Source organism: Entelurus aequoreus, linkage group LG08, assembly GCF_033978785.1.
Source record: "Entelurus aequoreus isolate RoL-2023_Sb linkage group LG08, RoL_Eaeq_v1.1, whole genome shotgun sequence".
Lineage (NCBI taxonomy): Eukaryota > Metazoa > Chordata > Actinopteri > Syngnathiformes > Syngnathidae > Entelurus > Entelurus aequoreus.
Window position 1 is genome coordinate 9,361,625 of NC_084738.1, and position 14,609 is coordinate 9,376,233.

Genomic DNA, 14,609 nt, shown 5'->3' on the forward strand with positions numbered 1-14,609 from the left:
GGGATGTCCCGGGGAAATTAGTGACATCAAATAGAAATTAAATATAATGTATTTCAGTGTTTCCCACAGGACTACAATCTACTCATAGCGGTGCTTGGTTGTGGCCGGTAATCATGTAACAATCAAATGTTCATAATTGGCCATAATTGAGTAAAAATCATGAAAAGCAAAATAAATATGCTTAGAAATACAAAGCAACTTTTTTTTTCTCCCGTGGCTAAACAAGCAAGACGAGATGAAATATAGCGACAAAGTTGCGGAGTTGGCAACACTGATGGCTCCTGCTGCTCAGTCTTCTTATTCTCTGGCAGACCATGTGTGTTGTAATGTGTTTAGAAGCAAGTGCAAATCTATTTGCAGTGGTCAACATTTTTTTTTAATTAATTGATGAATTCCTTTTATTACTTATTTTTGTGAATTTATTATATTGCTGTACTATATTAATATTACGGTATTTTAATTGATATGCAACCTTTTTTTATTTTATTTTTAAATTTTTAATTTTTGTATTTTTTGTATTTTATTTTATTTTATTTTATTTTTTTGAGTGCTAAACGGATGTAGCTTTATTGAAATACTGTAGCATCAGCAGCATTGCTTGAATCTGAAAATACAAACTAACCATAAAAAAACCAACTAATAAAACAAACACTATACAATTTCCACTCTCGCTGGGATGCCGACCGACACTCAAATTCCGTTTAGATGAAGAATCAATCACAATCCTCACGAAGGATTATTAAAAGTTCCTGCAGGAAGCGTCTTTTGAGGTCTATTTCGCCATCTCGAGGACGTGAAAGTTGAATAGACTGTCAGTCCATGGCCACATTTGTCTACTACCAAGTGAGAAATGCATGAATTATAATCTAGAATTTACTTTTAGCAAGTTTAAAAAGAAGCAAAAGCAACAATGGCAGAGTAAGCTAGCATTAGCTCACTGCTATGAATGCGCTGCTGAAATAGACCGTCTGCGTTAGCACTTATAATAACAATATCACTCATATTTGATGCATTTTCAGGTCACGACATGTAAATGGAGTATTGTTTGTGGTTTTTGGCTGTTTTTTAGAGGGTTTAATGGGAGCAATAGAGGATATGCAACCTTTTTTATTTTTGTAAAAATAAATAAAGTAACACAAATATTTAAAAAAATGTTTTTTTAAATTTGGATTAGTTATTAATTTCTAAAATAGCTATCTCACTCACATCATTTAAAATTTGAAACAAAATAGCAACAGGAAATGTCTAAAATATCGATAAAAGTTTATTATTGTGTATATTATTCATTACTAATTAATTAATCATATAAGAGTGAGCCCAACCATGTACATGATATATATTACATACAGCATTATAATTAGACTATTTTTGTTGAATTACCAAAAAAAGAACACTGAAATTAAAGTTTAAAACCTCCAAATATTCACGTTCCAGTCCTATAAAATGGTATTGATTCGTATATCATTGTGAACCTAAAATGTATTTGCAAACATTCAATTAAAAACACCAGGCAGCCATTTTTTTTTTTTTTTGTAAAACATTTCCGACACTTTTTTTTTTTTTATTATTGTACAAGTGTGATCAGCATAATGAAATAGATAATACCCATGAACATGAAACAGTTACTGTATTTACAAGAGGACATGTTTTTGCTCACAGACACACACACACACACCCTCACACACACACATTCTCCTACTAAATGAACATAACATTAAATAAACTCTACCTACTGTACCTTTAGGCGTAGTATGCATAATGATGACTGTCTGCACTGCATAGAATTTATACATAGACTTCCTTATGAACCAATTGGGTTGTCCCTAATAATAATAATAATAATAATAATAATAATAATAATAATAAAATAACACTGCTCTCAATGGTAGGCGGCCTGTAAATAAACAAACTAAGTCTTTGGCAAATTTAAATACATTCAGTTAAAAAACAAAACAAACAAAAAAGCCTTAAATATGACTATGCTTTTTTAGATTTTATTTCATGTTTAAGGCATTGACCTGCTTTTTTTTTCTTTCAGATTTGTATTTATTTTAATTTTTTTATGGCGCCAGTGTAGAACGGTGTTCCGATGGCTGTTAGATCCTCTCCTGCCAAAGACTTAATCGACTTAAATTAATAAACATCTAGCAGTAGTGCACGTGTGTAAGTGCCGAAACTTACAGACAGTTAAGCAAAAAAAAATAAGAAAATAAAAATGCATAATCTTTTCCTGCATATAAGAATGCTCCAGTGTTGCAAACCTCCAAAAAAATAGTGCAAAATCAACAACAAAAAGACACAAAATGTTGCCTGATGACTTCTCGCATCCTTCAGTCTTCAAGAATGATTTTTTTTTTTTTTAAAAAGGAAATAAAAAATATCCACTTGCTTCCATGGCGACATACTGTAATAGTTTTCTTCTTTTTTTTCCTTTTTTTTTTACATCTTTGATTGTGTATCACAGAGTCCTAATCTTCCGGTGGCATCCACCATGCTCGCTGGATGATGGATGAAAAGGCAGAGAAGGGGGAGGAAAAGTCCCTGCTGAGAGCTGCCAAGCTAAGGAATGTACGTACAGCAGTCATTTCAGTCCTTTTCCCTCCTCTTGTTTCCGGGGGCAAATTGTGTTTATCTTTACGTGGAAGAGTCCAAAAAGGGACCGGAATTGGAAAAAAAAAAAAGGTGTCATTGTGTGCTCAAACCGGGGCAATGTGGAGCCTGCCGAGGCCGCGGTCCTGCAGGTTGATTTGGTTTCCATGGTAACTAGTGACGGTCATAGGCAGTGGCAGCAGTGGGAGGGACGGAGCCTCTCGACGCGGCACTATAATAATAAGGGGAACCTGGAAGTTAACAGAAGAACGCACCGTTTGAAACAACAAAAAAGCATTTTGGCCTTAAAGTTCGTCAACAATGGAGGACGATTACACAAAGACATGTTTGCTTTAAAAATCATATCGAAATAAATGTATTTTCACATTTTACCCCTCAATCTTATTATTATTATCAGTATTATTTATTATTCATTTAGAACACCAAAACCAAAAATACTCTATCTAAATATCTATATCTATATCTATATATCTATTCATCTATCTAAATACATTGTATTTATATTATTCACATGTGAATAATGCTGTATAATACACTGTATTTATATTATTCACATATGAATAATACTGTATAATAGACTGTATTTATATTATTCACTTGTGAATAATGCTGTATAATAGACTGTATTTATATTATTCATATGTGAATAACGCTGTATAAAAGACTGCATTTATATTATTCACTTGTGAATAATGCTGTATAGTAGACTGTATTTATATTATTCACTTGTGAATAATGCTGTATAATAGACTGTATTTATATTATTCATATGTGGATAACGCTGTATAAAAGACTGCATTTATATTATTCACTTGTGAATAATGCTGTATAATACACTGTATTTATATTATTCACATATGAATAATACTGCATAATAGACTGTATTTATATTATTTACTTGTGAATAATGCTGTATAATAGACTGTATTTATATTAGTCACTTGTGAATAATGCTGTGTAGTAGACTGTATTTAAAATTTTCATGTGTAAAAAATACCCAAGTGTTTATTGTTTATTGTGAGCAAAATGTGGTTATAGCTAATATAGACACTTACATCATGTGTTGCCTTCATTATAACACTCTAATAAGACTTTTAAAGTCATTTTGATAGTGGGCTAATATAGACACTTACATCATGTGTTGCCTTCATTATAACACTCTAATAAGACTTTTAAAGTCATTTTGATAGTGGGCTAATATAGACACTTACATCATGTGTTGCCTTCATTATAACACTTATATAAAACTTTTAAAGTCATTTTGATAGTAGGCTAATATAACTAATATAGACACTTACATCATGTGTTGCCTTTATTATAACACTTATATAAAACTTTTAAAGTCATTTTGATAGTAGGCTAATATAGCTAATATAGACACTTACATCATGTGTTGCCTTCATTATAACACTTATATAAGATTTTCAAAGTCATTTTGATAGTAGGCTAATATAGCTAACATAGACACTTACATCATGTGTTGCCTTCATTATAACACTCTAATAAGACTTTTAAAGTCATTTTGATAGTGGGCTAATACAGACACTTACATCATGTGTTGCCTTCATTATAATACTTATATAAAACTTTTAAAGTCATTTTGATAGTAGGCTTATATAACTAATATAGACACTTACATCATGTGTTGCCTTCATTATAACACTTATATAAAACTTTTAAAGTCATTTTGATAGTAGGCTAATATAACTAATATAGACACTTACATCATGTGTTGCCTTTATTATAACACTTATATAAAACTTTTAAAGTCATTTTGATAGTAGGCTAATATAGCTAATATAGACACTTACATCATGTGTTGCCTTCATTATAACACTTATATAAGATTTTCAAAGTCATTTTGATAGTAGGCTAATATAGCTAACATAGACACTTACATCGTGTTGCCTTCATTATAACACTTATATAAGACTTAAAGTAATTTTGATAGTAGGCTAATATAGAAACTTACATCACGTGTTGCCTTCACTTATATAAAACTTTTAAAGTAATTTTGATAGTAGGCTAATATAGCTAATATAGACACGTACATCATGTGTTGCCTTCATTATAACACTTATATAAGACTTTAATGTCATTTTGATAGTAGGCTAATATAGACACTTACATCATGTGTTGCCTTCATTATAACACTTATATAAGACTTTTAAAGTCATTTTGATATTAGGCTAATATAGACACTTACATCATGTGTTGCCTTCATTATAACACTTGTATAAGACTTTTAAAGTCATTTTGATAGTAGGCTAATATAGCTAATATAGACACTTACATCATGTGTTGCCTTCATTATAACACTTATATAAGACTTTTAAAGTATAGGCTAAAATATCTAATATAGACACTTACATCATGTGTTGCCTTCATTATAACACTAACATAAGACTTTTGAAGTCATTTTGATAGTAGGCTAATATAGACACTTATATTATGTGTTGCCTTCATTATAACACTTATATAAGACTTTTAAAGTCATTTTGATAGTAGGCTAATATAGACACTTACATCATGTGTTGTCTTCATTATAACACTTATATACGACTTTTAAAGTCATTTTGATAGTAGGCTAATATAGCTAATATAGACACTTACATCATGTGTTGCCTTTATTATAACACTTATATAGGACTTTTAAAGTCATTTTGATAGTAGTCTATTATAGCTAATATAGACACAACATGTGTTGCCTTCATTATAACACTTGTGTAAGACTTTTAAAGTCATTTTGATAGTTGGCTAATATAGCTAATATAGACACTTACATCATTTGTTGCCTTTATTATAACACTTATATAAGACTTTTAAAGTCATTTTGATAGTAGTCTATTATAGCTAATATAGACACTTATATCATGTGTTGCCTTCATTATAACACTTATATAAGACTTTTAAAGTCATTTTGATAGTAGGCTAATATAACTAATATATTAGCCTACAGACAGATTTTTTGCATTTTCGGTCTCTTTCAACATTTTGGGTTGCCGACCCCTGACCTAGCCGTTAGCTTGCGAGCTAGTTAGCTGCACAAGCTAGCAGCGGCACTCACTTAGTAACGCCGGGTTGCTGAATCGCCAGGCTTCGTTGTAGGTGGTGTACTGCGGATGACTGTAGGGATTCCCCGAAAACTCACTGCCTGCAAAACAAAACAACATCAATTAGCATTTGAATGCCTTCGTGTGCCCCCTTTTCCGCCATTTCTCATGGCGCTAAACATCTGAGGTGGGGCGAAGGGGGAATAAAACGATAGTCATCGACGTGTGACCGTTCAGGCAAGTAATTTATTTCTTTTTCATTTCATTTAAGTTATGCAACAGTGAACAATACAGGAGGTGACAGTGAGGCCGCCTTCCCCGCGTCCCATTTATGGATATCTCCCCATTCTTCTTCCCCCGTTTTTAATTCCGGGCCGCCGTAATAAATAGCTGTGTTAATAAACTGTTTCATGCATACATTTCCCATTCGCCGCAATAAATCCCGCTGCCTTCCTCGGAGAGCGGCCGCTCAGAGCTTCTTTTTTTTTGCGCCGTATGCCGGGACAGAATTTCATTGGGGAAGGGAAGTAGCGGCGCGCCAATGTCGGCGAGCGCCGCCTTTGGTTCAACACCTTTCTTTCCTTTATGAGACAATAAAGGCTGTAATTTATATGAAGCTGGTGAGGAATGGCCAGGCTTTAACAGTGTTTGGCGCCCGCCACTAAATCTTATTCCTTGTGTGCAGGGTGAACGGCCCGGAACGCCGCACGACAACTGGAGCCAGCATTTTAGCTTTTAGCCCACACGAGGACAAAAGAAAGTCGAGGTAGGCTCGGTCTTAATGAGACAGTCTTCAGATCTCAGATTTTTGTCTTTTATTTAATTATATACACATATATATATATATATATATATATATATATATATATATATATATATATATATATATATATATATATATATATATATATATATATATATATATATATATATACATATATACATACATATGTATATGTATATATGTGTATATATATACATATACATATGTATGTATATATATATTTATATATGTGTATACATGTATGTATACTTGTATATGTAAAATATATACACACACACATATTTTTTATAGGGATATATATAATTTTCTTTATGTATATTTATACATGCATATATATACATATACATACATATATGCATATATATACATATATGCATATATATACATATATATGCATATATATACTATATATATGCATATATATACATATATATGTGTATATGTATACATATATGTGTGTATGTTTATATACATATATATATATATATATATATATATATATATATATATATATATATATATATATATATATATATATATATATATAAATATATATGCTCGTTGCCTCGTGCATCTCCAGCATCATGCCCAAGCCTTATCTCGTCCTGCTTTCAGTGTTCCAGATCCTGAATGTTCTAGTTGCTATTTGGAGTTTTCCTTTTTTCCTCTTAAGCGGCGTGATTTTTGGTTTATAAAGTTTTGAAGTCGAAGGGATGAGTTCAGTTTATTCTTACAGTTCCTGCTTTTTTTTGTTAACACCTGGGGATAAGTTGATTGGCAACACTAAATTGGCCCTAGTGTGTGAATGTTGTCTGTCTATCTGTGTTGGCCCTGCGATGAGGTGGCGACTTGTCCAGGGTGTACCCCGCCTTCCGCCCGATTGTAGCTGAGATAGGCTCCAGCGCCCCCCGCGACCCCGAAGGGAATAAGCGGTAGAAAATGGATGGACGGATTGGATTTTTCTAGACCAGAAACAGTGTAGAAGTTCTCTAGCCCATTGTTTCTCCCTCCTTCTTGGAGCGTTTTTGTGTTGTTGTTAAACTTCATAGTTATATTCCTCGCTGGTGTAGTTAGAGATCGGTATTTTTTTGGTTCCTCCTTTCGGAGGGATTTTCGTTTTTTCACTTTTTTGTGAAAACGGTTATCAGAATTTATACTCAAGAGGTGAAAAGTAGAGATGTCTGATAATATCGTACTGCCGATATTATCGGCCGATAAATGCTTTAAAATCTAATATCGGAAATTATCGGTATCGGTTTCAAAAAGTAAAATGTATTACTTTTTAAAACGCCGCTGTATGAAGTGGTACACGGACGTAGGGCGAAGTACAAAGCAGTTGCGTCTTCCAGTCATACTTGCCAACCCTCCCGATTTTCCTGGGAGACTCCCGAATTTCAGTACCCCTCCCGAAAATCTCCCGGGGCAACCATTCTCCGGAATTTCTCCCGATTTACACCCAGACAACAATATTGGGGGCGTGCCTTAAAGGCACTGCCTTTGCGTGCCGGCCCAATCACATGATATCTACTGCTTTTCACACACACAAGTGAATGCAAGGCATACTTGGTCAACAGCCATACAGGTCACACTGAGGGTGGCCGTATAAACAACTTTAACACTGTTACAAATATGCGCCACACTGTGAACCCACACCAAACAAGAATGACAAAACACATTTCGGGAGAACATCCGCACCGTAACACAACATAAACACAACAGAACAAATACCCAGAACCCCTTGCAGCACTAACTCTTCCGGGACGCTACAATATACACTCCCCGCGCCCCCCAACCCCGCCCACCTCAACCTCCTCATGCTCTCTCAGGGAGAGCATGTCCCAAATTCCAAGCTGCTGTTTTGAGGCATGTTAAAAAAAAAATAATGCACTTTGTGACTTCAATAATAAATATGGCAGTGCCATGTTGGCATTTTTTTTTCCATAACTTGAGTTGATTTATTTTGGAAAACCTTGTTACATTGTTTAATGCATCCAGCAGGGCATCACAACAAAATTAGGCATAATAATGTGTTAATTCCACAGCTGTATATATCGGTATCGGTTAAAATCGTAATCGGTAATTAAGAGTTGGACAATATCGGAATATCGGATATCGGCAAAAAAGCCATTATCGGACATCTCTAATTGAAAGATATATGCAGGATATATGGAGCAAGAAGTGAAGGTCGCGGCGGCTTGTACAGTTGTCTTAAAATGTTCCACTCCACTCCTCTAGGTGGCGGTGATCACGGCAATCGTCACTTACCAGGAACCATTCCAGCAAGTGTGGAGGTCGGGTAGCTGCCCTGGCCTGTCGGGGGAACGTGAGGGGGGTACCCTGGTAAGGTCGTGTTGGCCATGTCGCGACCTGGACGACAACAAAACGGAAAAAAACAAGGTTAGGGTTACGTCGAAGCAAAGTTAGCTAAATAGAAACTAGCTAAGGGAGGTATTTATGACTCTTTTTTGCCATGTTTTCCCTTCACGCCGCTGTCGTGCTCATAAGTTTACATACCCTGGGAGAATTTATGATTTCTTGGCCATTCTTCAGAGAATATGAATGATAACACAAAAACCTTTCTTCCACTCATGCTTAATGGTTGTGTGAAGCTATTTATTGGTGTTTACTCTTTTTAAATCAAAGTGACAAAAGAAAGTACCCAAATGACCCTGACCAAAAGTTGACATACCCCAGTGACTTTGATCTGATAACAGGCACAAAAGTTGACACAAACAGGTTTGAATGGCTAATCAAGGTTCCAATCCTCACCTGTGACCTGTTTGTTTGTAATTAATGTGTGTGTATAAAAGGTCAGTGAGTTGCTGGGCTTCTGACAGACCATTGCGTCTTTCATCCAGTGCTGCACAGATGTTTCTGGATTCTGAGTCATGGGGAAGGTGTCAGAAAAATTGTATGTAAATTATCAAAAAACTTTCCATTCTCTGAGTTCCCAATGAACAGAAAAGAGGCTGTCTTTGTTGCACCAAGCAAAGGCTTGGAAAATGCCATTGTGTACAATGGGAGGATACGGGAGGGGGTTATCTATTGTCATCGAAGACCTGCTCAAGCTGAATCCAGGACCAGCCCAAGCCATCTTTTTCTTTTGTGTTAATGTGACTGACAACAATGACTGTTAGAAACCATTCCTTTAGAAACAGATGTTGTTATGTAAACAGGGAAAGTCCAAATAAAAAGAGGTGGCGTACAATCTTTCGCCAGCGCGTGGGTGACACTGTAAGAGGTTACAGGTTGACACGTTTCTCCTCAAATGAGCAGAATTGAATTCTGCCTCTGTTTGATTCTTTGCTTCTTGTCTTTGTTTAACAGATGTCATCAGTGTTTGAACCTGACAGAAGGCAAAAGAATTGTCAAAGGATCTGCGAGAAAAGGTAACTGAACTGCATAAAACAGGAAAGGGGTATAAAACGATATCCAAGGAATTGAGAATGCCAATGAGTAGTGTTGAAACGCTGATTAAAAAGTGGGAAATGAGGGATTCAGGTAGACCAGCAAAGATTTCAGCCACAACTGATCCCAAATCCCAAAATAACTTCAGCTGAAATAGAGGACTCTCTGAAAAATTGTGGTGTGGCTGTTTCAAGAGGCACAATTAGGAGGCACTTGAAGAAAAAATGGGCTGCATGGTCGAGTCGCCAGAAGAAATGTCACAAAGGATCATATACCTGTATACACTACCGTTCAAAAGTTTGGGGTCACCCAAACAATTTTGTGGAATAGCCTTCATTTCTAAGAACAAGAATAGACTGTCGAGTTTCAGACGAAAGTTCTCTTTTTCTGTCCATTTTGAGCGTTTAATTGACCCCACAAATGTGATGCTCCAGAAACTCAATCTGCTCAAAGGAAGGTCAGTTTTGTAGCTTCTGTAACGAGCTAAACTGTTTTCAGATGTGTGAGCATGATTGCACAAGGGTTTTCTAATCATCAATTAGCCTTCTGAGCCAATGAGCAAACACATTGTACCATTAGAACACTGGAGTGACAGTTGCTGGAAATGGGCCTCTATACACCTATGTAGATATTGCACCAAAAACCAGACATTTGCAGCTAGAATAGTCATTTACCACATTAGCAATGTATACTGGACGTTTTTTTTTATTTTTTATTTTATTGTAGCGCGTCACGTAACCTCAATCCGCACAGGCGCCATTGTGTACCAGAGCCTCGCTACATTGTAGCGGTGAGGGATGCAAGGGGGGGAACAAAAAATGTCTCCCGATGGAACTTTTAATGAGGACGCCACAGATGAGTGTCGGTGAAAGTAACGTCGGCGTTGATGTTTTATAAGGAACATGACAGAAAACAACAACTGAGGAATATTTGCTTGGTTTTAGGACTTTTTTTTTCAGGCATGACTGTCTTTATTTCTTCACCAAATAGTGTAATAATTACAGAACTCAAGCCTTGCAGTATACAGTACATTGAATTCACGCTTCATAACAGTAGATTTTTTTTTTCTTAGAAGTCCACTTTTTACAATTCATATTGGAATAAAGAGGTTTTATTTGCAAACTTAAAGTGTGTCCTTTAAAAAAATTTGCCCCCTCTCCTCTCAAAAAAACTAAGACATTTGCAGAATGTCAAGCGCATGTCAAAGCCACAGCCCCAAACTCTAAATTGTGATATATATATATATATATATATATATATATATATATATATATATATATATATATATATATATATATATATATATATATATATATATATATATGTATATATATATATATATATATATATATATATATATATATATATATATATATATATATATATATATATATATATATATATATATATATATATATATATATATATATATATATATATATATATATATATATATATATATATATATGTATATATATATATATATGTGTGTGGGAAAAAAATCCCAAGACTATTTCATCTCTACAGGCCTGTTTCATGAGGGGTTTTCCTCAATCCTCAGGAGTTTTTTTCTTTTCTTCTTTCTCCTGAGGATTGAGGAAAACCCCTCATGAAACAGGCCTGTAGAGATGAAATAGTCTTGGGATTTTTTCCCCACACATACATATTACGCTCTACCACGGTATCGAGCACTATTTTTTTGGATAATCTAATTAAGACATATATATATATATATATATATATATATATATATATATATATATATATATATATATATATATATATATATATATATATATATATATATATATATATATATATATATACTGTATGTATGTATGTATATTTGTATGTATAAATATATGCATATATATTTGTGTATATATATATATATATATAAATATATATATATATATATATACATATATATACTGTATGTATGTATATTTGTATATATATATGCATATATATGTGTGTGTATATATATATATATATATATATATATATATATAGATATATATATATATATATATATATATATATATATATATATATGCATATATATATATATATATATATATATGCATATATATGTGTGTATATATATCTATATATATATATCTATATATATATCTATATATATATATATATATATCTATATATATCTATATATATATATATATATATATATATATATATATATATATATATATATATATATATATATATATATATATGTCTTAATTAGATTATCCAAAAAAATAGTGCTCGATACCGTGGTAGAGCGTAATATGTATGTGTGGGAAAAATCACAAGACTATTTCATCTCTACAGGCCTGTTTCATGAGGGGTTTCCCTCAAAAAATCTCCTGATGATTGAGGGAAACCCCTCATGAAACAGGCCTGTAGAGATGAAATAGTCTTGTGATTTTTCCCATACATACATATGTATATATATATATATATATATATATATAAGTATACCTAACATCCACTGTAATGATGCCAAGTGCAGGAGCGTATCTAGTCGATACTACTATGATTACATCGATATTTTTTAGTATCACAAAATCTTTTTTTGTTTTTTTTTTAAATTTATATTATGTTTATAAACTCAGTAAATATGTCCCTGGACACATGAGGACTTTGAATATGACCAATGTATGATCCTGTAACTACTTGATATCGGATCGAAAACTAAATTCGTGGTATCATCCAAAACTAACGTAAAGCATCCAAACAACAGAAGAATAAGTGATTATTACATTTTAACAGAAGTGTAGATAGAACATGTTGAAACAGAAAGTAAGCAGATATTAACAGTAAATGAACAAGTAGATTAATAATTCATTTTCTACCACTTGTCCTTAATAATGTTGACAAAATAATAGAATGGAAAATGTCACTGCATATGTCAGCAGACTAATTATAAGCCTTACTTACTACTAAAAGAAAAGTGGTCTTGTATGTTCACTATTTTATTTAAGGACAAACTTGCAATAAGAAACATATGTTTAATGTACCGTAAGATTTTTTGTTAAAATAAAGCCAATAATGTGAAATCAATAATAAGAACTATGAAAGAAAATAAAGCCAATAATGCAATTTTTTTGTGGTCCCCTTTATTTCGAAAAGTACCGAAAAGTATGGAAATAATTTTGGTACCGGTACCAAAATATTGGGACAACACTACTTTGAACTAAAACATTCATACGAGAATAGGAAAAAAAACACGACCAGTAAAGGACAAGGAGAGTCGGCAGGATGTAACAACACAATTATTTCAATTTGATCACTACTCTATTAGGAATACATACCCAATTTCTTACTTTTATAGGTACCAATCGAATTCCATTTGGGAAAATTAACTGGTACCATGTTTACCATGTTTCAATGTCCATTTCTCAGATGATGACATTTTTGATGACCGCATCATCATAAACACACAAACAGTTAAAACAGTTGACACTTTTAAATACCTGGGCGTAACCTTGGACAATAAACTCACCTTTGATCAGCACACCACGGACATTCAAAAAAGAAGTCCACAAAGACTGTCAGCCATCCGAAAACTTAAAGGACTATACTTTAGCATTGTTCAACCCCTCCTTATCTACTGTTCCACATGTTTTTTCACCATGCTTTCTGTAACCAACCGGACCAAACTCACACGCATTACAAACATAGCAGCTAAAATCATCGGCCGACCCACACCCAACATTTCAGACTTAAACCACAGGTCCATCACTCGACTGGCAAAAACAATAGTCCAGGATATCACTCACCCACTACACCAATACATCATCCCACTACCATCAAGGCGCAGGTACAGAACCATCAAATTCCGGAGGGCCCGCCTCAGGAAAAGCCTTATCCCTGCAGCGATAGCCGCCCTTAACAGCAGGCCCGGCCGACCTGTCTGACAAGCCGGTAAATGTGTGTTGGTCATGTATGATGTCTTTTTGTTATTTTTTGTGATGTGTAATGTCTATTGTTCAAATGTACGGCAGTGACAATGAATTTCCTCAGGGGGACCAATAAATCTAAATCTAAATCTACGTGCTGATATCCACCAAACCTACCCCCCCCCCCCCCCCCCCACATCACCCTCCCCAACCCCCTCCACATCCCATCCCCCGGATTGTAAATAATTCAATGTATATACTCTGATGATTAACTTGTGTGATGACTGCATTATGCTGATAGTATATATTTGTACCATGTATTGATTAACGTAGACCCCCGACTTAAACAAGTTGAAAAACGTATTCGGGTGTTACCAATTGTACGGAATATGTACTGTACTGTGCAATCTATTAATACAAGTTTCAATCAATCAATCAAATACCATGTTTACCTTTGCTGCATGTATTTTTGTATCGAAAAAGTATCGAAATAAATTTTGGTATCGGGACAACGCTACTGCCGGGTATCGCTGATACCAGCCTGAGTTTTACTCGATATTGGATGGGAAAGAAAACACGACCGTAACACACTTTGAAACTAAAAACCAGGGATGTCCGATAATGGCTTTTTGCCGATATCCGATATTCCGATATTGTCCAACTCTTTAATTACCGATACCGATATCAACCGATACCGATATCAACCGATATATACAGTCGTGGAATTAACACATAATTATGCCTAATTTGGACAACCAGGTATGGTGAAGATAAGGTACTTTTTAAAAAAATTAGTAAAATAAGATAAATAAATTAAAAACATTTTCTTGAATAAAAAAGAAAGTACAA

The 14,609-nt window shown here is 33.9% G+C and overlaps 1 protein-coding gene across 1 annotated transcript in view; it reads right to left on the reverse strand.

The window, feature by feature from the left end:
* Positions 1 to 1,549: 1,549 nt before the first annotated feature.
* LOC133655580 (paired box protein Pax-2a-like) overlaps positions 1,550 to 14,609 on the reverse strand; it is a 99,253-nt gene continuing 86,193 nt past the window's right edge. The window contains 3 exon segments of the mRNA XM_062055857.1: positions 1,550 to 2,821; positions 5,678 to 5,764; positions 8,713 to 8,814. Of these exon segments, the coding sequence (XP_061911841.1) occupies positions 2,697 to 2,821; positions 5,678 to 5,764; positions 8,713 to 8,814 (314 nt within the window). The 3' untranslated portion in view covers positions 1,550 to 2,696.